At 41.5% G+C, this 18473-nt stretch overlaps 2 protein-coding genes across 3 annotated transcripts in view; one reads left to right on the plus strand and one right to left on the minus strand.

Moving 5' to 3' along the window:
- Nucleotides 1-4163, minus strand: part of LOC124034262 (sodium- and chloride-dependent GABA transporter ine-like) — a 54389-nt gene extending 50226 nt beyond the window's left edge. The window contains exon 1 of the mRNA XM_046347195.1: nt 3393-4163. Coding sequence (XP_046203151.1) covers nt 3393-3633 — 241 coding nt within the window. The 5' untranslated portion in view covers nt 3634-4163. The remainder of the gene's footprint in view (nt 1-3392) is intronic.
- The window catches only part of LOC124034261 (LIM domain kinase 2-like), a 68948-nt gene that overhangs the window by 19814 nt on the left and 30661 nt on the right, over nt 1-18473 (plus strand). The window contains exon 1 of one of the 2 annotated variants that reach the window (XM_046347193.1): nt 10841-11117. The exons of the other annotated variant lie outside the window; for it this stretch is intronic. Coding sequence (XP_046203149.1) covers nt 11102-11117 — 16 coding nt within the window. The 5' untranslated portion in view covers nt 10841-11101. Of the gene's footprint in view, nt 1-10840; nt 11118-18473 lie in introns of those variants that run through there. 2 annotated transcript variants of the gene reach the window in all.

The raw sequence follows: 18473 nt of genomic DNA on the forward strand, positions 1-18473 counted from the left end.
GAGGCGCCAGAGCCGCCCCTCTGTCCAGAGGCGCCAGAGCCGCCCCTCTGTCCAGAGGCGCCAGAGCCGCCCCTCTGTCCAGAGGCGCCAGAGCCGCCCCTCTGTCCAGAGGCGCCAGAGCCGCCCCTCTGTCCAGAGGCGCCAGAGCCGCCCCTCTGTCCCGAGGCGCCAGAGCCGCCCCTCTGTCCCGAGGCGCCAGAGCCGCCCCTCTGTCCCGAGCTGCCCCTCTGTCCCGAGCTGCCCCTCAGTCCAGTGTCATTAAATAGGGTCGCCGTGGCTAGGAGGCCACTGAAGCGGACAAGGTGGGGGACTAAGACTACGGTGAAGTGGGGGCCACGTCTAGCACCGGAGCCGCCACCGCGGACAGATGTCCACCCAGACCCTCCCTAATAGGTTCAGGTTTTGCGGCCATAGTCCGCACCTTAGGGGGGGGGGGGGGTACTGTCACACCCTGACCATAGTTTGCTTTGTATGTTTCTATGTTTTGGTTGGTCAGGGTGTGAGCTGAGTGGGCATTCTATGTTACATGTCTAGTTTGTCTAGTTCTATGTTTGGCCTGATATGGTTCTCAATCAGAGGCCGGTGTTCGTCATTGTCTCTGATTGGGAACCATATTTAGGTAGCCTGTTTGGTGTTGGGTTTTGTGGGTGATTGTCCTTGTTACTGTCTGTGTTACTTTGCACCAGTATTAGGCTGTTTCGGTTTTCGTGTTACGTTTATTGTTTTTGTATTTGATTCGTGTTTACTTTGTTTCATTTAAACATGGATCGCAATAGCCACGCCGCATTTTGGTCTGACTTTTGTATTTCTCAAGGCCTCTCCTTCACATACAGAAAACCGTTACAAGGATAAATTCAGCCATTATTTATTGTTGAACTTGGCGGCTTTTGTCTGGCTAATAGCCTACACAAATGGGCTGCAATATTCAAGGTAAATTCAATTAAATCCAACAAGAGACTCCCCGATCTCCTGAAGTCCTCCTTTTTTGTGTGCAAATGTTTTCACTACGGCCTGTAGGTCACACAACTTAAACTTAGTCTTGAATGATGCGTGCCAAGATACAGCGGCTTTGGAAAGTATAAAGACCCCTTCTCTTTATCCACATTGTTACCTTACAGCCTTATTCTAAAATGGATTCAATTATTTTTTTCCCCTCATCAATCTACACACAGTACCCCATAATGACAAAGTGAAAACAGGTTTAGACATTTTTGCACATTTATACAAAAATAAAAACAAATACCTTAAGTATTCAGACCCTTTGCTATGAATCTCAAATTTGAGCTCCGATACATCCTGTTTCCATTGATCATCCTTGAGATGTTTCTACAACTTGGAATACACCTGTGGTAAATTCAGTTGATTGGACATGATTTGGAAAGGCACTCACCAGTCTATATAAGGTCCCACAGTTGGCAGTGCATGTCAGAGCAAAGGAGACCCATGATATGCGTTTTTGAACACCTGAGTAAGCTCCACTCATTGCACTGGCGCCGTCGAAGCCTTGACCACGGCATTTCTCACTGATATCCCCTTATACTTTCAATCAGTTGAATTTTGTATTTTTTCAAGGCCTGAGGCCCAAGAAACAATGAACTCTCAATGTTGGTTCAATTCAATTGAAACTCGACCCAGGCAGTGCACCATCAACTATTGTCTACTACTACCACCAATACAGCATCTCTGTTTACAGAGCAGATCCACCCTATCTCAGTAACTAGATAGAGGTCTGGACTGCTAGCCCAGGAAACGGTCATATATGGTAATTACCATGACAGATAGCTTAACACCAAGGAGGATGAATAGGCAACACATGGTGTGTCTTACTGTAATAAAATCAAGACAGTATTAATTCCCTAAACTACAACTAGAAATGTACTTGTTTTAAGCTCTTGGGTGAGGGAATGAGATGCAGACCCCTTATTGTAGTTGTCACAGACAGGATTTTAACCCTGGTTCCTCACGGGAGAAACATACATCTTGACCATTAGACCAAGAGGCAATTCCCCCACAAGATTATAAATCCAATTTATGTCTGCTACATAAACCAGGGATGTGAATGTATGCCAGATTAATTTAGTGCCTTCTGAGTGCCTGAACAAACCAGTGTGATGGTATCTGTCAAGGTAGCACATTTCTGTTATACAGTGAGGTCCGTGGCAAAGCAGGAGAAGAAGTAAACTATTTGTATTTATTTGATTTACCCTGTGTTAAACTAGGCAAGTCTAACGAGGAAATACAACAGAACACATAATCATCCGTGTCTATTGTTTGGGGAGGTCTGATGTTTTTCTGAGTCACACATGTCTAGATCTCAGCTGTGCTGTAAGCCAAGGCAATGCAAAGTCATGATGATGATGATGATGCAACAATAAAGGACCAGTGCAGTCAAAAATGTAATTTTCCTATGATATATATATATATCCACCTATGTGGTTTGAATAACACTGTGAAAATGATCATATAATTTTAATGTAAGAGCTGTTCGAAAATATAGAGTTTGGGATAGAGTTTTTGCCTGCCTCATGATAATTTGTTAATAGACCAATACAAGTTCAAAACCTCTGCCAGTTTTCCTCTCCCCACTTAGCCCACTCCAAGACAGTCCCAGAAAAACTAGTGGTGTGGCTCCTGGCTCCTTCAAGAAATCCAGTTTATATTCATAACATCTTGACGTTAATCTCAACCTGAAAGTCTTCCTTTGTGGTGTATTTCAGAGGATGTGGCAGACAGAATCCCTGAGATCCAAGTTTCAACATTTTATTAAAAACAAAATCCATATGGCATCATTTGGCTCAATCCTATATTCTATAAAAGGCATGCAAATAAGATTAAAATCAGCAAGTAAGATTAAAATCAGCAAGTAAGCAAAATGTCATACATCTTCAAGAAACAAACATCCAACATAAATGAACACATTATCTTTATTCTGAAAGCAACCTTGTTATTGCAGAGTGAAAAGGCTTCTCCTTTTTTGTAATTAGTAAGGCTATTGTTCAACCAAAAGGCACATACACCACAAGTAAAGTTTATGTAGGCTACATCACAGATAGATCATACCTGTTGGCAGGTAGACTAGCAGTTAGAATGTTGGTTCCAGTAACCGAAAGGTCGCCAGTTTGAATGCCCCGAGGCTACAAAGTGAAAAGTATGTTGATGTGCCCTTGAGCAAGGCACTTAACCGTAATTTGCTCCAGGGGTTCTATACTACTATGGCTGACACCGTAAAACAACACATTTTACTGCACTTATCATGTGTATGTTGCAATAAAAAAAATGCAACAAACAGGAATGCAAACTTCATGTGACTGTGCTCAGTAATTACACTCGTTTTTAAATTAAACAAACCGAAAAATCTTTCTGGATGTATACTTCCACATATACATGCTTACCTCCACCGCTCCTGTAGCAGAGGTATGGAAAGCGCCACACGTTCCCAAGTCCCACCGCGTATCCCACTGACGCGAGGACGAACTCAAGGCGGCGACCCCAGGTGGCTCTTTCTGCTGTCGCGTGCCCCACTTTCTTTGATAACATAGCATTCACGTTTAAGGATGCTTTCACAGCAATATCAGTCTCCTCTTTGTAGACTCCCTTGGTGGTGGATGATGTCTTTTCGGATCCCACTCCCATTGTAAAAGTGTAATAGTCTTGACTCTCACCAACAATTTAAATTAAGTCATGGGCTACTATGCCACTTACTAACAGATAACAGTCGAAGTATCAGCTTAATCAATAGGCTAAATGTAACGAGAACCTTTATAATAGAATAAATCAGTACGATACTACTGAATATTATGAACAAAGCCTATAGCAGGAAATATATAATAGGCGCACGAGTAAAATGTCTAAACCAAATAGGCTACAGGCAATCTGGACAACTCAATTCCCTTATGAAACACAATTATATTGGTATACTAGCTTTAGCCTACAACGTGCGCTATCTTACTGTAGGCATCAGATGATACCTCATTCGACGACTGCCTGACATATCACAACTAATGCCCCGATTTACCATCAATTCACATGCAGGATAATATGCACTAAACTCCCGGTAACCTACCCGTTCTTATTATACCTCAATGAACCCACCGAAACATTGACCTAAAAATGTTCATTCTACCTGCTTATGTACTGTCATTAAAAAAAATCGGGAACACGCCCCTACGTGCCGTAGTTTCCTAGCGATGCCCTTGTTGTGGGGTTTCCACTAGTTACCACAGCCACAAACTACAAATTGGCAGTCAAAATTAATGAACACAAAAAATGGTCTTAATTTAAGGTTAGGGTTAGGCATAAGGTTAGCAGTGTGGTTAAGGTTAATATTTGGTTTGAGTCGAGTGTGATGCAATTATGTATATAATCCCTGGATTGCCGATGCTATGTATTGGCCATTGACAGGCTCTTGAAGCCACCGGTCGGCCATATTGGCTCTACCCTGTAGGCGCAGTCCTCCTAAGAATGAATGAAATTCCACAGTATTTCAATTAAGTGTCACATGTATTTACAAAATTACATTAAGTTTTTATTTTGTTGTAGTGGGGACGACCGTAACATTAGTAGTCTCTAATAATTATACTTTATGGAAAAGGTTTTTATATATAATTTAAAAGTATGCATTAAGGGGTCTTTAATATAATAAAACGTGGCAGAAAGGAATTGAGACATTAATAAATGCATTTCTATAGCTTCAAAATGTGTTTTACGACAGTGAGGGAGTGCCAAGATGGAGGCGCAGGGGCTTCAAAACAGTGCCCCTTTTAAATCCTCAAGTGGAAATATAAATCATTGGTGCGATGTCTGACGTCACTGTTTTAAAGGCTGCGTTCATACAGGCAGACCATTTTTTTCACTAATTGGTATTTTAACAAATAAGATCATCTCTGAAAAGCGCAGACGTGAAAATATTGCATGTGTTTGGTCAAAAGACCTGTGTAAACACTCAAATCAAACCTTTTCAGTTGATTATCTTTCATTATCACTTGATTTGTAAAGGATTTAGATGCGATTCTTAATTTTATTTGGAGGAACAATCCTCACTATCTAAGGAAATCAATTATCAGTAGTACCCAGAAACAAAGAGATCTTGTGGTTTTAGATTTCAATATAGGATGAATTCAGAAAGAGGGACATATAAACTGGGAGAGATTAAACGCCCACAATATTAGAAATCCACTTTTTCGAGTTGAAAGATGACCAGAGTTTACCCATGATGTTGCACAATGATGTAAGTCAATAAATTCGCGTTTTAGTCAAAGTATGATATGGCAAAACCGAACTACCTGCTTCATGCAAAATTGTGCCAATGACGTGTCTTATGAAATTACGTATAAATAATTTTTCGCCTATGTTTAATTGAAGGCTGGGTTTTATTTGATTGGTACCACCCACCAGCATGGCTTTGTTTATTAATCAGAAACATATGCAAAGATTGAGTCGCAGCTGAGAAATATTAAAGTCCGCCACAGCGGATGCGGCATAATACCTATAAAACTTTTACAGATGCACAATCGAGAGCATCCTGTCAGGCTGTATCGCCGCCTGGTACGGAAACTGCTCCGCCCACAACCGTAGGCTCTCCAGGGGATAGTGAGGTCTGCACAACACATCACCGGGGGCAAACTGCCTGCCCTCCAGGACACCTACACTACCCGGTGTCACAGAAAGGCCAAAAAGATCATCAAGGACAACAACCACCCGAGCCACTGCCTGTTCACTCCGCTATCATCCAGAAGACGAGGTCAGTACAGGTGCATCAAAGCTGGGGCCGAGAGACTGAAAAACAGCTTATATCTCAAGGCCATCAGACTGTTAAACAGCCATCACTAACATTGAGTGGCTGCTGCCAACATACTGACTCAAATATCTAGCCACTTTACATTTTTTAAATTGGATGTAATAAATGTACCACTAGCCACTTTAAACAGTGCCACTTTATATAATGTTTACATACCCTACATTACTCATCTATGTATACAGTGGGGCAAAAAAGTATTTAGTCAGCCACCAATTGTGCAAGTTCTCCCACTTAAAAAGATGAGAGAGGCCTGTAATTTACATCATAGGTACACTTCAACTATGACAGACAAAATGAGAAAAAAAAATCCAGAAAATCACATTGTAGGATTTTTAATGAATTTATTTGCAAATTATGGTGGAAAATAAGTATTTGGTCACTTACAAACAAGCAATATTTCTGGCTCTCACAGACCTGTAACTTCTTCTTTAAGAGGCTCCTCTGTCTTCCACTCGTTACCTGTATTAATGGCACCTGTTTGAACTTGTTATCAGTATAAAGGACACCTGTCCACAACCTCAAACAGTCACACTCCAAACTCCACTATGGCCAAGACCAAAGAGCTGTCAAAGGACACCAGAAACAAAATTGAAGACCTGCACCAGGCTGGGAAGACTGAATCTGCAATAGGTAAGCAGCTTGGTTTGAAGAAATCAATTGTGGGAGCAATTATTAGGAAATGGAAGACATACAAGACCACTGATAATCTCCCTCGATCTGGGGCTTCACGCAAGATCTCACCCCATGGGGTCAAAATTATCACAAGAACGGTCAGCAAAAATCCCAGAACCACACGGGGGGACCTAGTGAATGACCTGCAGAGAGCTGGGACCAAAGTAACAAAGCCTACCATCAGTAACACACTACGCCGCCAGGGACTCAAATCCTGCAGTGCCAGACGTGTCCCCCTGCTTAAGCCAGTACATGTCCAGGCCCGTCTGAAGTTTGCTAGAGAGCATTTGGACGATCCAGAAGAAGATTGGGAAAATGTCATATGGTCAGATGAAACCAAAAAACTCAACTCGTCGTGTTTGGTGGACAAAGAATGCTGAGTTTCATCCAAAGAACACCATACCTACTGTGAAGCATGGCGGTGGAACCATCATGCTTTGGGGCTGTTTTTCTGCAAAGGGACCAGGACGACTGATCTGTGTAAAGGATACATGGCCCCATTCATTCTTTTGTGAGATTGAGTGAAAACCTCCTTCCATCAGCAAGGGCATTGAAGATAAAACGTGGCTGGATCTTTCAGCATGAGAATGATCCCAAACACACCACCCGGGCAACGAAGGAGTGGCTTCGTAAGAAGCATTTCAAGGTTCTGGAGTGGCCTAGCCAGTCTCCAGATTTCAACCCCATAGAACATATTTGGAGGGAGTTGAAAGTCCATGTTGCCCAGTAACAGCCCCAAAACATCACTGCTCTAGAGGAGATCCGCATGGAGGAATGGGCCAAAATACCAGCAACAGTGTATGAAAACCTTGTGAAGACTTACAGAAAACATTTGACCTCTGTCATTGCCAACAACAAAGTATTGAGATAAACTTTTGTTATTGACCAAATACTTATTTTCCACCATAATTTGCAAATAAGTTCATTAAAAATCCTACAATGTGATTTTCTGGATTTTTCCCCCCTAATTTTGTCTGCCATAGTTGAAGTGTACCTATGATGAAAATTACAGGCCTCTCATCTTTTTAAGTGGGAGAACTTGCACAATTGGTGGCTGACTAAATACTTTTTTGCCCCAATGTATACTGTACTCTATACCATCTACTGCATTTTGCCTATGCCGTTCGGCCTTGGCTCATTCATATATTTGTACGTACATAATCTTATGAATTCCTTTACACTTGTGTATAAGGTAGGTGTTGCGAAATTGTTAGATATTACTGCATGGTCGGAACTAGAAGCACAAGCATTTCCCTACACTCGCATTAACATCTGCTAACCATGTTCATGTGACAAATACAATTTGATGTGCTTTGAAAACTTAGTGGTAAAACACGGAAATGGTTCCAATCGTCTTTCCACCATTCATTTTTCACAGAGCATATTACAAACACTTCAAATGATCTTTGAACCTGAACCAGAAAAACCGCTACCCTCTCTGTCATCCCTGTCTGTACCAGACATTGTTAAAAACAAGGGCACCTGGAGTATGCAGGCATCCTGGCTGGGATAGAGCTGTTGGTGGAGCACAGAAGGCTATATGGCAGGCAACAGTTGGACCGCGCACCAACCCCCAACTGGCACACCATGAGAAGAGGGAGGTTGACGGCCAGCAATTATGGAGCAGTGGTTAGGGCCAAGCGTGTTACTCCTTCGTTGCTAAAAAGGGTCCTCAGATCAGTCGTTGGATGGGGTGTCTGTATAGTGGGGCACAGATAATGACGAGGAGGGCACCAGACCATCCAGTGAGGCATCAAGGCAAATGGCTACAGGGATGGGTGTGCAGGAGTTAGGGCTTTGGTTCACGAGATCTGGGATCCTGGGTGCCTCACTGGATGGTCTGTTGGGCACCACAGCCGTGGTGGAGGTCAAGTATCCCTATGGTGCAAGGGACCTTACCATTTGAAGAGGCAGTCAAGTCGAAGAATTTCTATTTCGAGGAGAAAGGGTCTTACAGCCTCCGTGAAGATTCTTTTTTTTACTGGTCGAAGGTCAGTTCCACATCACTGGACAGGACACCTGCTTCTTCATTGTGTGAACCACCAAAGCCAACATCAGCATGTTGACCTCTGACAGACTCGTATTGCTCCTCTTGCCAGTACCTGTTTTCAGGGAAGCCAATGGTCCAAAATTATTCCACATAGTTCATACACACACTAGGCTCCCAGAATAGGTTATATTAGATAGAGGTTTTGCTCAAAGCAGCCAACTAAAGTAATGTAGTTAACGTAAGTTAAATCACTAAGGCTGGTCTGAGTGCATCTCCTCAGTTTCATTCAGTAGTACATCACAATTCACATTGCATTTTATCATGGTCACAGTGGGAATTTATACATGTGATGTTCAAATGATTTCTTACCCTGTGTCTTACCCCATTCATCCCTGCCTGTACCTGACATTGTTGAAAAACAAGTGAACAATAAATAAAAATCATACACAAACAATAGGCTTCTAGAATAGGTTAGATTATATTCAAGTTTTGCTCAAAGCAGTCAACTAAAGTAATGTAGTTAACATAACGTAAGTTAAATCACAAAGTTTGAGTGCATCTCCTTAGTTTCATTCAATAATACAACACAATTGGGCGGCAGCGTAGCCTAGTGGTTAGAGCGTTAGAGTGTTGGACAAGTAACCGGAAGGTTGCGAGTTCAAACCCCCGAGCTGACAAGGTACAAATCTGTCGTTCTGCCCCTGCACAAGCAGTTAACCCACTGTTCCCAGTGCAGATGTGTTCTCAACTGACTTGCCTGGTTAAATAAAGGTTTTAAAAAAAAATAGAAACACAAGCAATTTGCTGCATCTGCAAATCTGTGTACTGTATGTGACCAAAACTTTGATTTGAATAATAAATTAACTAGTTTCATAATAAAAATGTTGATAAGACCTTAATTAATTGAAACAAACATCACTTGGGTAGCGGTAGATTGATTTTTATTGTCATATAGCGATCTACCAAAAAGTGCCAATGGCTTCTTCTAGCGGCTTGGTTTGGAGTTACAAGGTATTCAGTGTGATGGTTGAAACCATTTTGGTTGACTAGTGTCAGTCGTGTTTTGGCACAGTTTTTCAAAAGTTGTCTATCTAGAGGAATAAATGCATTAAAAAATGATGAACAGAACGGACAAATAATTTACTTGAATGGGGACTCCTGTTCTATTCATTCTATTTCTATGCCTTTAATCCTATCTGATAGGCGAAATCCAGATATACTGAACAAAAATATAAACGCAACATGTAAAGTGTTGGTCCCATGTTTCATGAACTGAAATAAAATATCCCAGAAATGTTCTTTATGCATAAAAAGCTTATTTTCCTCAAATGTTTACATCCCTGTTAGTGAGCATTTCTCCTTTGCCAAGATAATCCATCCACCGGACAGGTGTGGCATACCAAGAAGCTGATTAAACAGCATGATTATGACACAGTTGCACCTTATGCCGGGGATAATAAAAGACCACTTTAAAATGTGCAGTTTGTCACACAACACAATACCACAGATATCTCAAGTTTTGAGGGAGTGTGCAATTGGCATGCTGACTGCAGGAATGTCCACCAGAGCTGTTGCCAAAGAATTGAATGTTCGTTTCTCTATGTCGTTTTAGAGAATTTGGCAGTGCATCCAACCTGCCTCACAACCGCAGCCCCAGGACCACCACATCCAGCTTCTTCACCTCCGGGATCGTCTGAGGGGGAGCTGAGGCATATTTCTGTCTGTAATAAAGCTCTTTTGTGGGGAAAAAAACCTCATTCTGATTGGCTGGGCCTGGTTCCCAAGTGTGTGGGACTAGGCCCACCTATGGCTGCGCCCTTGCCCAGCCATGAAATCCATAGATTAGGGCCTAACTTATGAAAAGCTGGGCGCAGGTATACTGCCAGTCAAAAGTTTTAGAACACCTCTTTCAAGGGGTTTTCTATGTTTGTACTATTTTCGACATTGTATGAAATAACACATATGGAATCATGTAGAGACTTGCTTGGGTTGAGAGAATGCCAAGAGTGTGCAAAGCTGTCATCAAAGCAAAGGGTGGCTATTTGAAGAATCTCAAATATAAATATATTTTGATTTGTTTAACACTTTTTTTGGTTACTACATAATTCTATATGTGTTATTTCATAGTTGTGATGTCTTCACTATCATTTCTACAATGTAGAAAATAGTAAAAATAAAGAGAACCCCTTGAATGAGTAGGTGTTCTAAAACTTTTGACAGGTATCCACTCCACCAAACCGTAGAATAGTAGCTATCCTGTGTGGAGAAATAAAGTGAGATCCCTACTTTTTGACAGTAGATGGTGCTCCCGTTTCAGTGCAGTAGTGGATATTGGCCTGTGGGCTCCAATTATTTTCTCCTGTTCCAGGTGTTGCTGTTTGATTCCTTCCGGTCTCCGTACAGGAATTTCAACTGCATGACGTCATTTATCCTGCTAACAAAGTTGGGCTACTGCAAAACTGAGCTGGGATATTTTAACCTTCCTTGAAAAATGTGACGGGATTTAGCGGACAATTTCCCTAGAACTGGATTTTAAGATTTTTGGATGTGTAGAATGAAAACACCCCATTGTAACTCATGCTGGATCACGATGAGAACTTTCTGAGAAGAAGAAAAATCGACGACACACAGAAATTAGTTATATGGAGGAACTGGAAGGTGAGCGGTCTAAACTTTTTTCCCATTAAATTGTTAATTTGCTTAGCCTACATGTGGATAACAATGTGGATTTAAAATAATATATTGTTGTTTACATATCAAAAATATTTGGTGTGTAAAGGGAAGCCCAAGTTACATCCAGTAGGGGGGACGCACAATTTTCTGGACTTGGTCAATTTTCGAGCAGATAGTGTTTATGTCAAATGAGAACTTGCTGCAATGTATCTGGTCATCGGGACATACATAGTTACTTTGTAACTACGGCAATGACTCTGCCATCAAAGTTCAGCTGATTATGTTGACTTATACTATGTATTCTACTGCGAGTCCAATTCACTACCCACTTTATATTTGTAAATATAGTCAATTATTACTGTGCATACTACCCCTATTACTTGTTATTTTGTACTTTACTGTTATTGATTAATGTAGGCTACTGCATTGAGGGAGCTAGAATTTTGCTGCACGTTTTATACCTGCTGTAAACTGTTGAAATATGAAGAAATAAGATTTTACTCAAACTTGAATTTAGCTTCTTGGATTCATTGGTCTTGTTTGAGTGGTAAAGCTGAAGCAACCAATAATTTACATAGAATTAATGGTGGGGGCGCTCCACCTTGCCTCCACCTTGGCACTCTCCCACCATTGTAAAAAATATTTTGGAATCTATAGAAATCCATTTATTAATATCTACATTTGTTTTTGCCACATTTATTCAATTAGACACCATAATGCATACTTTTAAAAATATTATGTGAGCTAAAAATACAAAATATGTAAACATTTTACTTGAAATAATATTTTTTGGAGATTACTGATGTTACTGTCAACAACAAAAAAAAACTTAAATTAATGTCATTTGTCCTTGAAGCATTTCATTGAAATACTGTATAATTCCTATGGAGTACTGCTCCTACTGGAGAGTGCCATTATTGCCAACCGGTGGCTTCAAAGTATCTCAATGGCCCATACATAGCATCGGCAATCCACGTTTTATATACCTAATTAGAAGCAACCTACTTCAGATGAAAGTCAAGGAGTGGAGTTGAGGTATGTACATCTGTGACAGCCGAAAGTCGGACACTGATTGGTTTTCCAACAGCAAGGCTCAGTGCAACATGGCAGTGTTGCCATTGTTGATTAATCTTTTCTTTGTAATGTTGAAATAAACATGTCTCCAAACCCCATATCACACACTATAAATATGTGTACATTGTACTGTCAATTAGGGAGAGAGGGACTCAAATATCAATCATTTGTACACTGTATACATTGCGGCAAAGTTGCTTCCTGTTTCAGTCACGTCCTGTTCGCGTGGGTCAAACAAAAACACTTTAATGATTGATTGACAGTTATTGCCTCCCACAATGCAGGTGATGGCTGCAAGTCACAGCTGGTGAGGGGCAACTGCAGAAAATTGCAGTCGGCTTCATGACCATTGATCACATGGTTGTTGTAAAGTTCATGCAGTCGACATTTAGGCGCAAGTCAGACAATTTTCATCCCCATAATGCAACATACTTTGAAAGGTTACCGACTTGACAAAAGTGAGCTGCTCGAACACGCCCACTCAATTCTAAATCCCCCAGTTTTCACATCATATTCATTGCATAGAGCTTGCTAGGGGTGTATTCATTACAGAAACATTTTTATGAAGCAAACAGAGGAAACAGGGAGGGACCTACCTGAATTTGTCCAATAGAAACTCTTGTTTGCGTTTTACATTTGGAGTAGGTCCCGTGTGGCTCGGTTGGTAGAGCATGGCACTTGCAACGCCAGGGTTGTGGGTTTATTCCCATGGGGGACCAGTATGAAAAAGTATGACAATGTATGCACTCACAACCCTGGCGTTGCAAGCGCCATGGTAAGTCGCTCTGGATAAGAGCATCTGCTAAATTCGATTAAAACATTTTTAAAAACTTTTTGTGGCTGCAGAGGCAGTATTGAGTAGCTTGGATGAAAAGGTGCCCATTGTAAACGGCCAGCTCCTCGGCCTCAGTTGCTAATATATGCATATTATTATTAGTATTGGATAGAAAACACTCTAAAGTTTCCAAAACTGTCAAAATATTGTCTGTGAGTATAACAGAACTGATATTGCAGGTGAAACCCTGAGGAAAATCAAAGCAGGAAGTGGCTTCTGTTTTGAAAACTCCATGTTCCATAGCCTCCCATTGCTCCATTTAAAGGCATATGAACCAGATTCCTCTTCTTATCGCTTCCTCAAGGTGACAACAGTCTTCAGACATAGTTTCAGGCTTTTATTTTGAAAAATGAGCCAGACCGATAACATTGCGTCAAGTGGTCACGTGAGTTTTGCTCGCGCAACATGAGTTTGGATAGGTATTGCTTTTCCCTCTCCTACTGTGAAAGACATTTGAGGTTGATATACACTGCTCAAAGAAATAAAGGGAACACTAAAATAACACATCCTAGATCTGAATGAATTAAATATTCTTATTAAATACTTTTTTCTTTACATAGTTGAATGTGCTGACAACAAAATCACACAAATTGTCAATGGAAATCAAATGTATCAACCCATGGAGGTCTGGATTTGGAGTGACACTCAAAATTAAAGTGGAAAACCACACTACAGGCTGATCCAACTTTGATGTAATGTCCTTAAAACAAGTCAAAATGAGGCTCAGTAGTGTGTGTGGCCTCCACGTGCCTGTATGACCTCCCTACAATGCCTGGGCATGCTCCTGATGAGTCCTGGACAGTCTGTGGTGCATCTGTGGCGTTGATGGATGGAGCGAGACATGATGTCCCAGCAGAACGTTCTCCACGGCGTCTCCAGACTCTGTCACGTCTGTCACGTGCTCAGTGTGAACCTGCTTTCATCTGTGAAGAGCACAGGGCGCCAGTGGCGAATTTGCCAATCTTGGTGTTCCCCGGCAAATGCCAAACGTCCTGCACGGTGTTGGGCTGTAAGCACAACCCCCACCTGTGGACGTCGGGCCCTCATACCACCCTCATGGAGTCTGTTTCTGACCGTTTGAGCAGACACATGCACATTTGTGTCCTGCTGGAGGTAATTTTGCAGGGCTCTGGCAGTGCTCCTCCTGCTCCTCCATGCACAAAGGCGGAGGTAGCGGTCCTGCTGCTGGGTTGTTGCCCTCCTACGGCCTTTCCACGTCTCCTGATGTACTGGCCTGTCTCCTGGTAGCGCCTCCATGATCTGGACACTACGCTGACAGACACAGCAAACCTTCTTGCCACAGCTCTCATTGATGTGCCATCCTGGATGAGCTGCACTACCTGAGCCACTTATGTGGATTGTAGACTCCGTCTCAGGCTACCACTCGAGTGAAAGCACCGCCAGCATTCAAAAGTGACCAAAAACGTCAGCCAGGAAGCATAGGAACTGAGAAGTGGTCTGTGGTTATCACCTGCAGAACCACTCCTTTATTGGGGGTGTCTTGCTAATTGCCTATAATTTCCACCTGTTGTCTATTATTTTGCACAACAGCATGTGAAATTTATTGTCAATCAGTGTGGACAGTTTGATTTCACAGAAGTGTGATTGATTTGGAGTTACATTGTTAAAGTGTTCCTTTTATTTTTTTGAGCAGTGTATTGTTGATTTATTTTAAAAACAACCTGAGGATTGATTATAAAAAACATTTGACATGTTTCCGTGGACATTATGGAAACTATTTGGAATTTGTCTGCGCTGTCGTGACCTCTTTCCTGTGGATTTCTGAACATAACGCGACAAACAAAGGGAGGTATTTTGGATCTAAAAATAATCTTTATGGAACAAAAGGAACCTTTTTGTTGTGTAACTGGGAGTCTCATGAGTGAAAACATCCGAAGATCATCAAAAGTAAACAATTAATTTGATTGCTTTTCTGATTTTCGTGACCGAGCTACCTGATGCTAAGTGTACTTAATGTTTTATCGTGCGATCAATAAACTTACACAAACGCTTGGATTGCTTTCGCTGTTAAGCTGTGTTTTCCTGTATTACACTTGTGATTTCATGAATATAAATATTTATAGTAATAATTATTGTATGTAGCGCTATGCTATTCAGCGGTTGTTGATGACACTTATCCCGATATCGGGATTGCAGCCATAACAAGTTTGAATGCGTAAACGTTTTTTGCAACGGATGAAGCTTTGCAACAGAATAAGTGTAATGATTTCATCCCAGCTTGTCCTAAAAACCGGAAACGTGATACCCCTGGTTCGTTCAGCCAATCCTATGGGGGAAATGAATGAGGTCTGAGGTTAACACAGGCTTAGGAGATCTCTTCAGTAAGTTAACATTACCTTTTTATGAAGCCTTTATGTGCTTGTTTTGTTTACATAAATGCTTCAAAATTCTGAACATTTTACTTCAGCTGATGATGATTATCTCCTAGAACTAAACGTATAAGATCTCCTAAGCCTGTGTTTGCCACAGACCTTATTTTTGGCGTTTATCCCCCCAAAATTGATTAATTTCACCATAAGCTTTGGCCAGCGAGCCATGGCGGAGTTAGTGCCTACAAAAAGACTGCATTGCTATTGCTCTCTATTGGAATGGAAGCGTCGTGAGTGCAGGCTTGTGTGAAAACAAGAACTTTGGGAAAAGCTCAATGAAAGATCTTGTTTAAGAATGATATGCAAGCTTGTCTGAAGGTTTTCCTTGTTACTTGAGAATCACTTATAGTCTTAACTTTATAATGTAAACAGCCTGTGTTACCCTATGTTCTACAAAAACAGTAGCAGAGTTTCTCAACTCCACGATGTACATCACATCAATGGATGTGAGTTGCGACGAGTCTGGGCGAACTGTACCCCCAACTACATCGAGTCGCTGTCAGACGATTCTTAAACTCTTTCCGTGTACCAATGTTTGTCCAGTGTAAAGGCACGCCTTTGTTTGTTTAATGAAATGTCGTTTTTTTGATAAAAGTAGAATTTTCTGAACCTCTGCCAAGGTTCCATTTTTGGGATCTCTGCCAAATCCAACTGACAACTCTAACAATCAGGGCAAGCACAGGTACAAGTATCAATCAATCAATCAATCAATCAAATGTATTTATAAAGCCCTTTTTACATCCACAGATATCACAAGGTGCTATACAGAACCCAGCCTAAAACCCCAAACGGCAAGCAATGCAGATGTAGAAGCACGGTGGCTAGGAAAAACTCCCTAGAACGGCAGGAACCTAGGAAAAAACCTAGAGAGGAACCAGGCTCTGAGGGGTGGCCAGTCCTCTTCTGGCTGTGCCAGTTGGAGATTATTAGAGTACATGGCCATTAAGGCCAGATTGTTATCAAGATGTTCAAACATTCATAGATGACCAGCAGGGTCAAAGAATCACTGTGGTTGTAGAGGGTGCAACAGGTCAGTACCTCATGAGTAAATATCAGTTGGCTTTTTATAGCTGAGCATTGAGTTTTGAGGCAGCAGGCACGGTAAAGAGTCAAACAGGAGGTTCGGGACAAGGTAGCATGTCCAGTGAACAGGTCAGAGTTCCCTATCCGCAGGTAGAACAGTTGGCTGCCAGGAGTCATCAGGCCAGGTATTCCTGAGGCATAATCCTAGGGAGCATACTTAAATTCATACAGGACACCAGAGAAGACAGGAGAATTACACCAGATGTAAGACTAACCCTTGCCCCCTGGGACATAGAGTATTGCAGCATAGATACTGGAGACTGAGACGGGTGGTTCAGGGGACACTGGCCCCGTCCTACGATACCCCCGGACAGGGCCAACCGGGCAGGATATAACTCCACCAACCTTGCCAAGCACAGCTCCCACACCACTAGAGGGTTATCAACAGACCACCAATTTACTTCCCTGAGACGAGGCTGAGTATAGCCCAAAAAATATCTCCTCTACCGCACAGGCTCAAGGGGGCACAAAACCGTCTAACTCAACCCACTCAAGTGACACACCCCTCCTAGGGATGGCATGGTAGAGCACTAGTAAGCCAGTGACCCGTAATAGGGTCAGAGGCAGAGAATCCCAGTGGAGAGAGGGGAGCCGGCCAGGCAGAGACAGCAAGGGCAGTTTATCGCTCCAGTGCCTTACCGTTCACCTTCACTACCCTGGGCCAGACTACACTCAATCGTAGGATATACTGAAGAGATTAGTCTTCAGTAAAGACTACAAGTGGTAGTGCCAGCTTGAAGTCCTAACTTCCTACTCCATTGGAAAACAGTGGATTATGGGGCATAGTTTGACAGATCACATAAAATGAATCCCAAACTACGGATTTCAGCAAACAAAGAAATGCACGCCTTTACACAGGACAGGCATGGGTACACGGTAAGCGTTTTTAAGAATTCACATTTTTGTCGGAGGTACAGTTCGCCCACACTCTTCAATTCCACTCCATTGATGTGATGTACAGTGCATGCAGAAAGTATACACACATCTTGACTTATTCCACATTTTGTTGTTACTACCTACATTTTTTTTAAAGTAAAACATTTATTCTCACATCTACAGACAATACCCCATAATGACAAAGTGAAAACTTATTTTAAGAAATGTATTGAAAATGAAATACAGAAATATCTAATTCGCATAAGATTTCACGCCCTTGAATATACAAGTCAGAATAACCTTTGGCAGCAATTACAGCTGTGAGCATTTTGCACATTATAAAAACAAAAAAATATTAAATTTCTGTCAAGTTGGTTGTTGATCCTTGCTAGACAGCCGTTTTCAAGTTTAGACATTGAAGCAGATTTAAGTCAAAACTGTAACTAGGCCACTCAGGAACAGCAACTCCAGTGTACATTTGTCATTGAATTTTAGGTTATTGTCCTGCTGGAAGGTGAATTTGCATGTGCATAGCTCTATTCCATTACTTTTTATCCTAAATAACTCTCTAGTCCTTGCCGATGACAAGCATACCCATAGCATGATGCAACCACCACCATGGTTGAAAATATGAAGAGTGATGCTCCGTGATGTGTTGCGTTGGATTTGTCCCAAACACAATACTTTGTCTAAAGGACATAAAGTAAATTTCTTTGCCACATTTCTTTGCAGTTTTACTTCAACGCTTTATTAAAATCAGGATGCATGTTTTGGAATATTTTTATTCTCTGCAGCAGGGTTCCCCAATTTTGTGGTAGTACTTGGCCACCCAAGGTTTCATATTTTTATTTATTTATTATTTTGGGGGGACATAAGACTGTAAAAACACCAGGAAATCAGCTCCAAGTGATTTTAATTTAGGGATTCTGTTCCCAAGTATTCCCACGCATAAGAGAGAGACATGATCATAAACAAATGTAAGAAATTTTAAAATAAATGTCAAATATTATAAATGTTTGGACTTCTTGCAGTCAATTTCCAGTCTACAAATGATTTGTAATTATGTTCCAGCCCCCTGACCAT

This window comes from Oncorhynchus gorbuscha, linkage group LG04 (genome assembly GCF_021184085.1).
Source record: "Oncorhynchus gorbuscha isolate QuinsamMale2020 ecotype Even-year linkage group LG04, OgorEven_v1.0, whole genome shotgun sequence".
Taxonomy (NCBI): domain Eukaryota; kingdom Metazoa; phylum Chordata; class Actinopteri; order Salmoniformes; family Salmonidae; genus Oncorhynchus; species Oncorhynchus gorbuscha.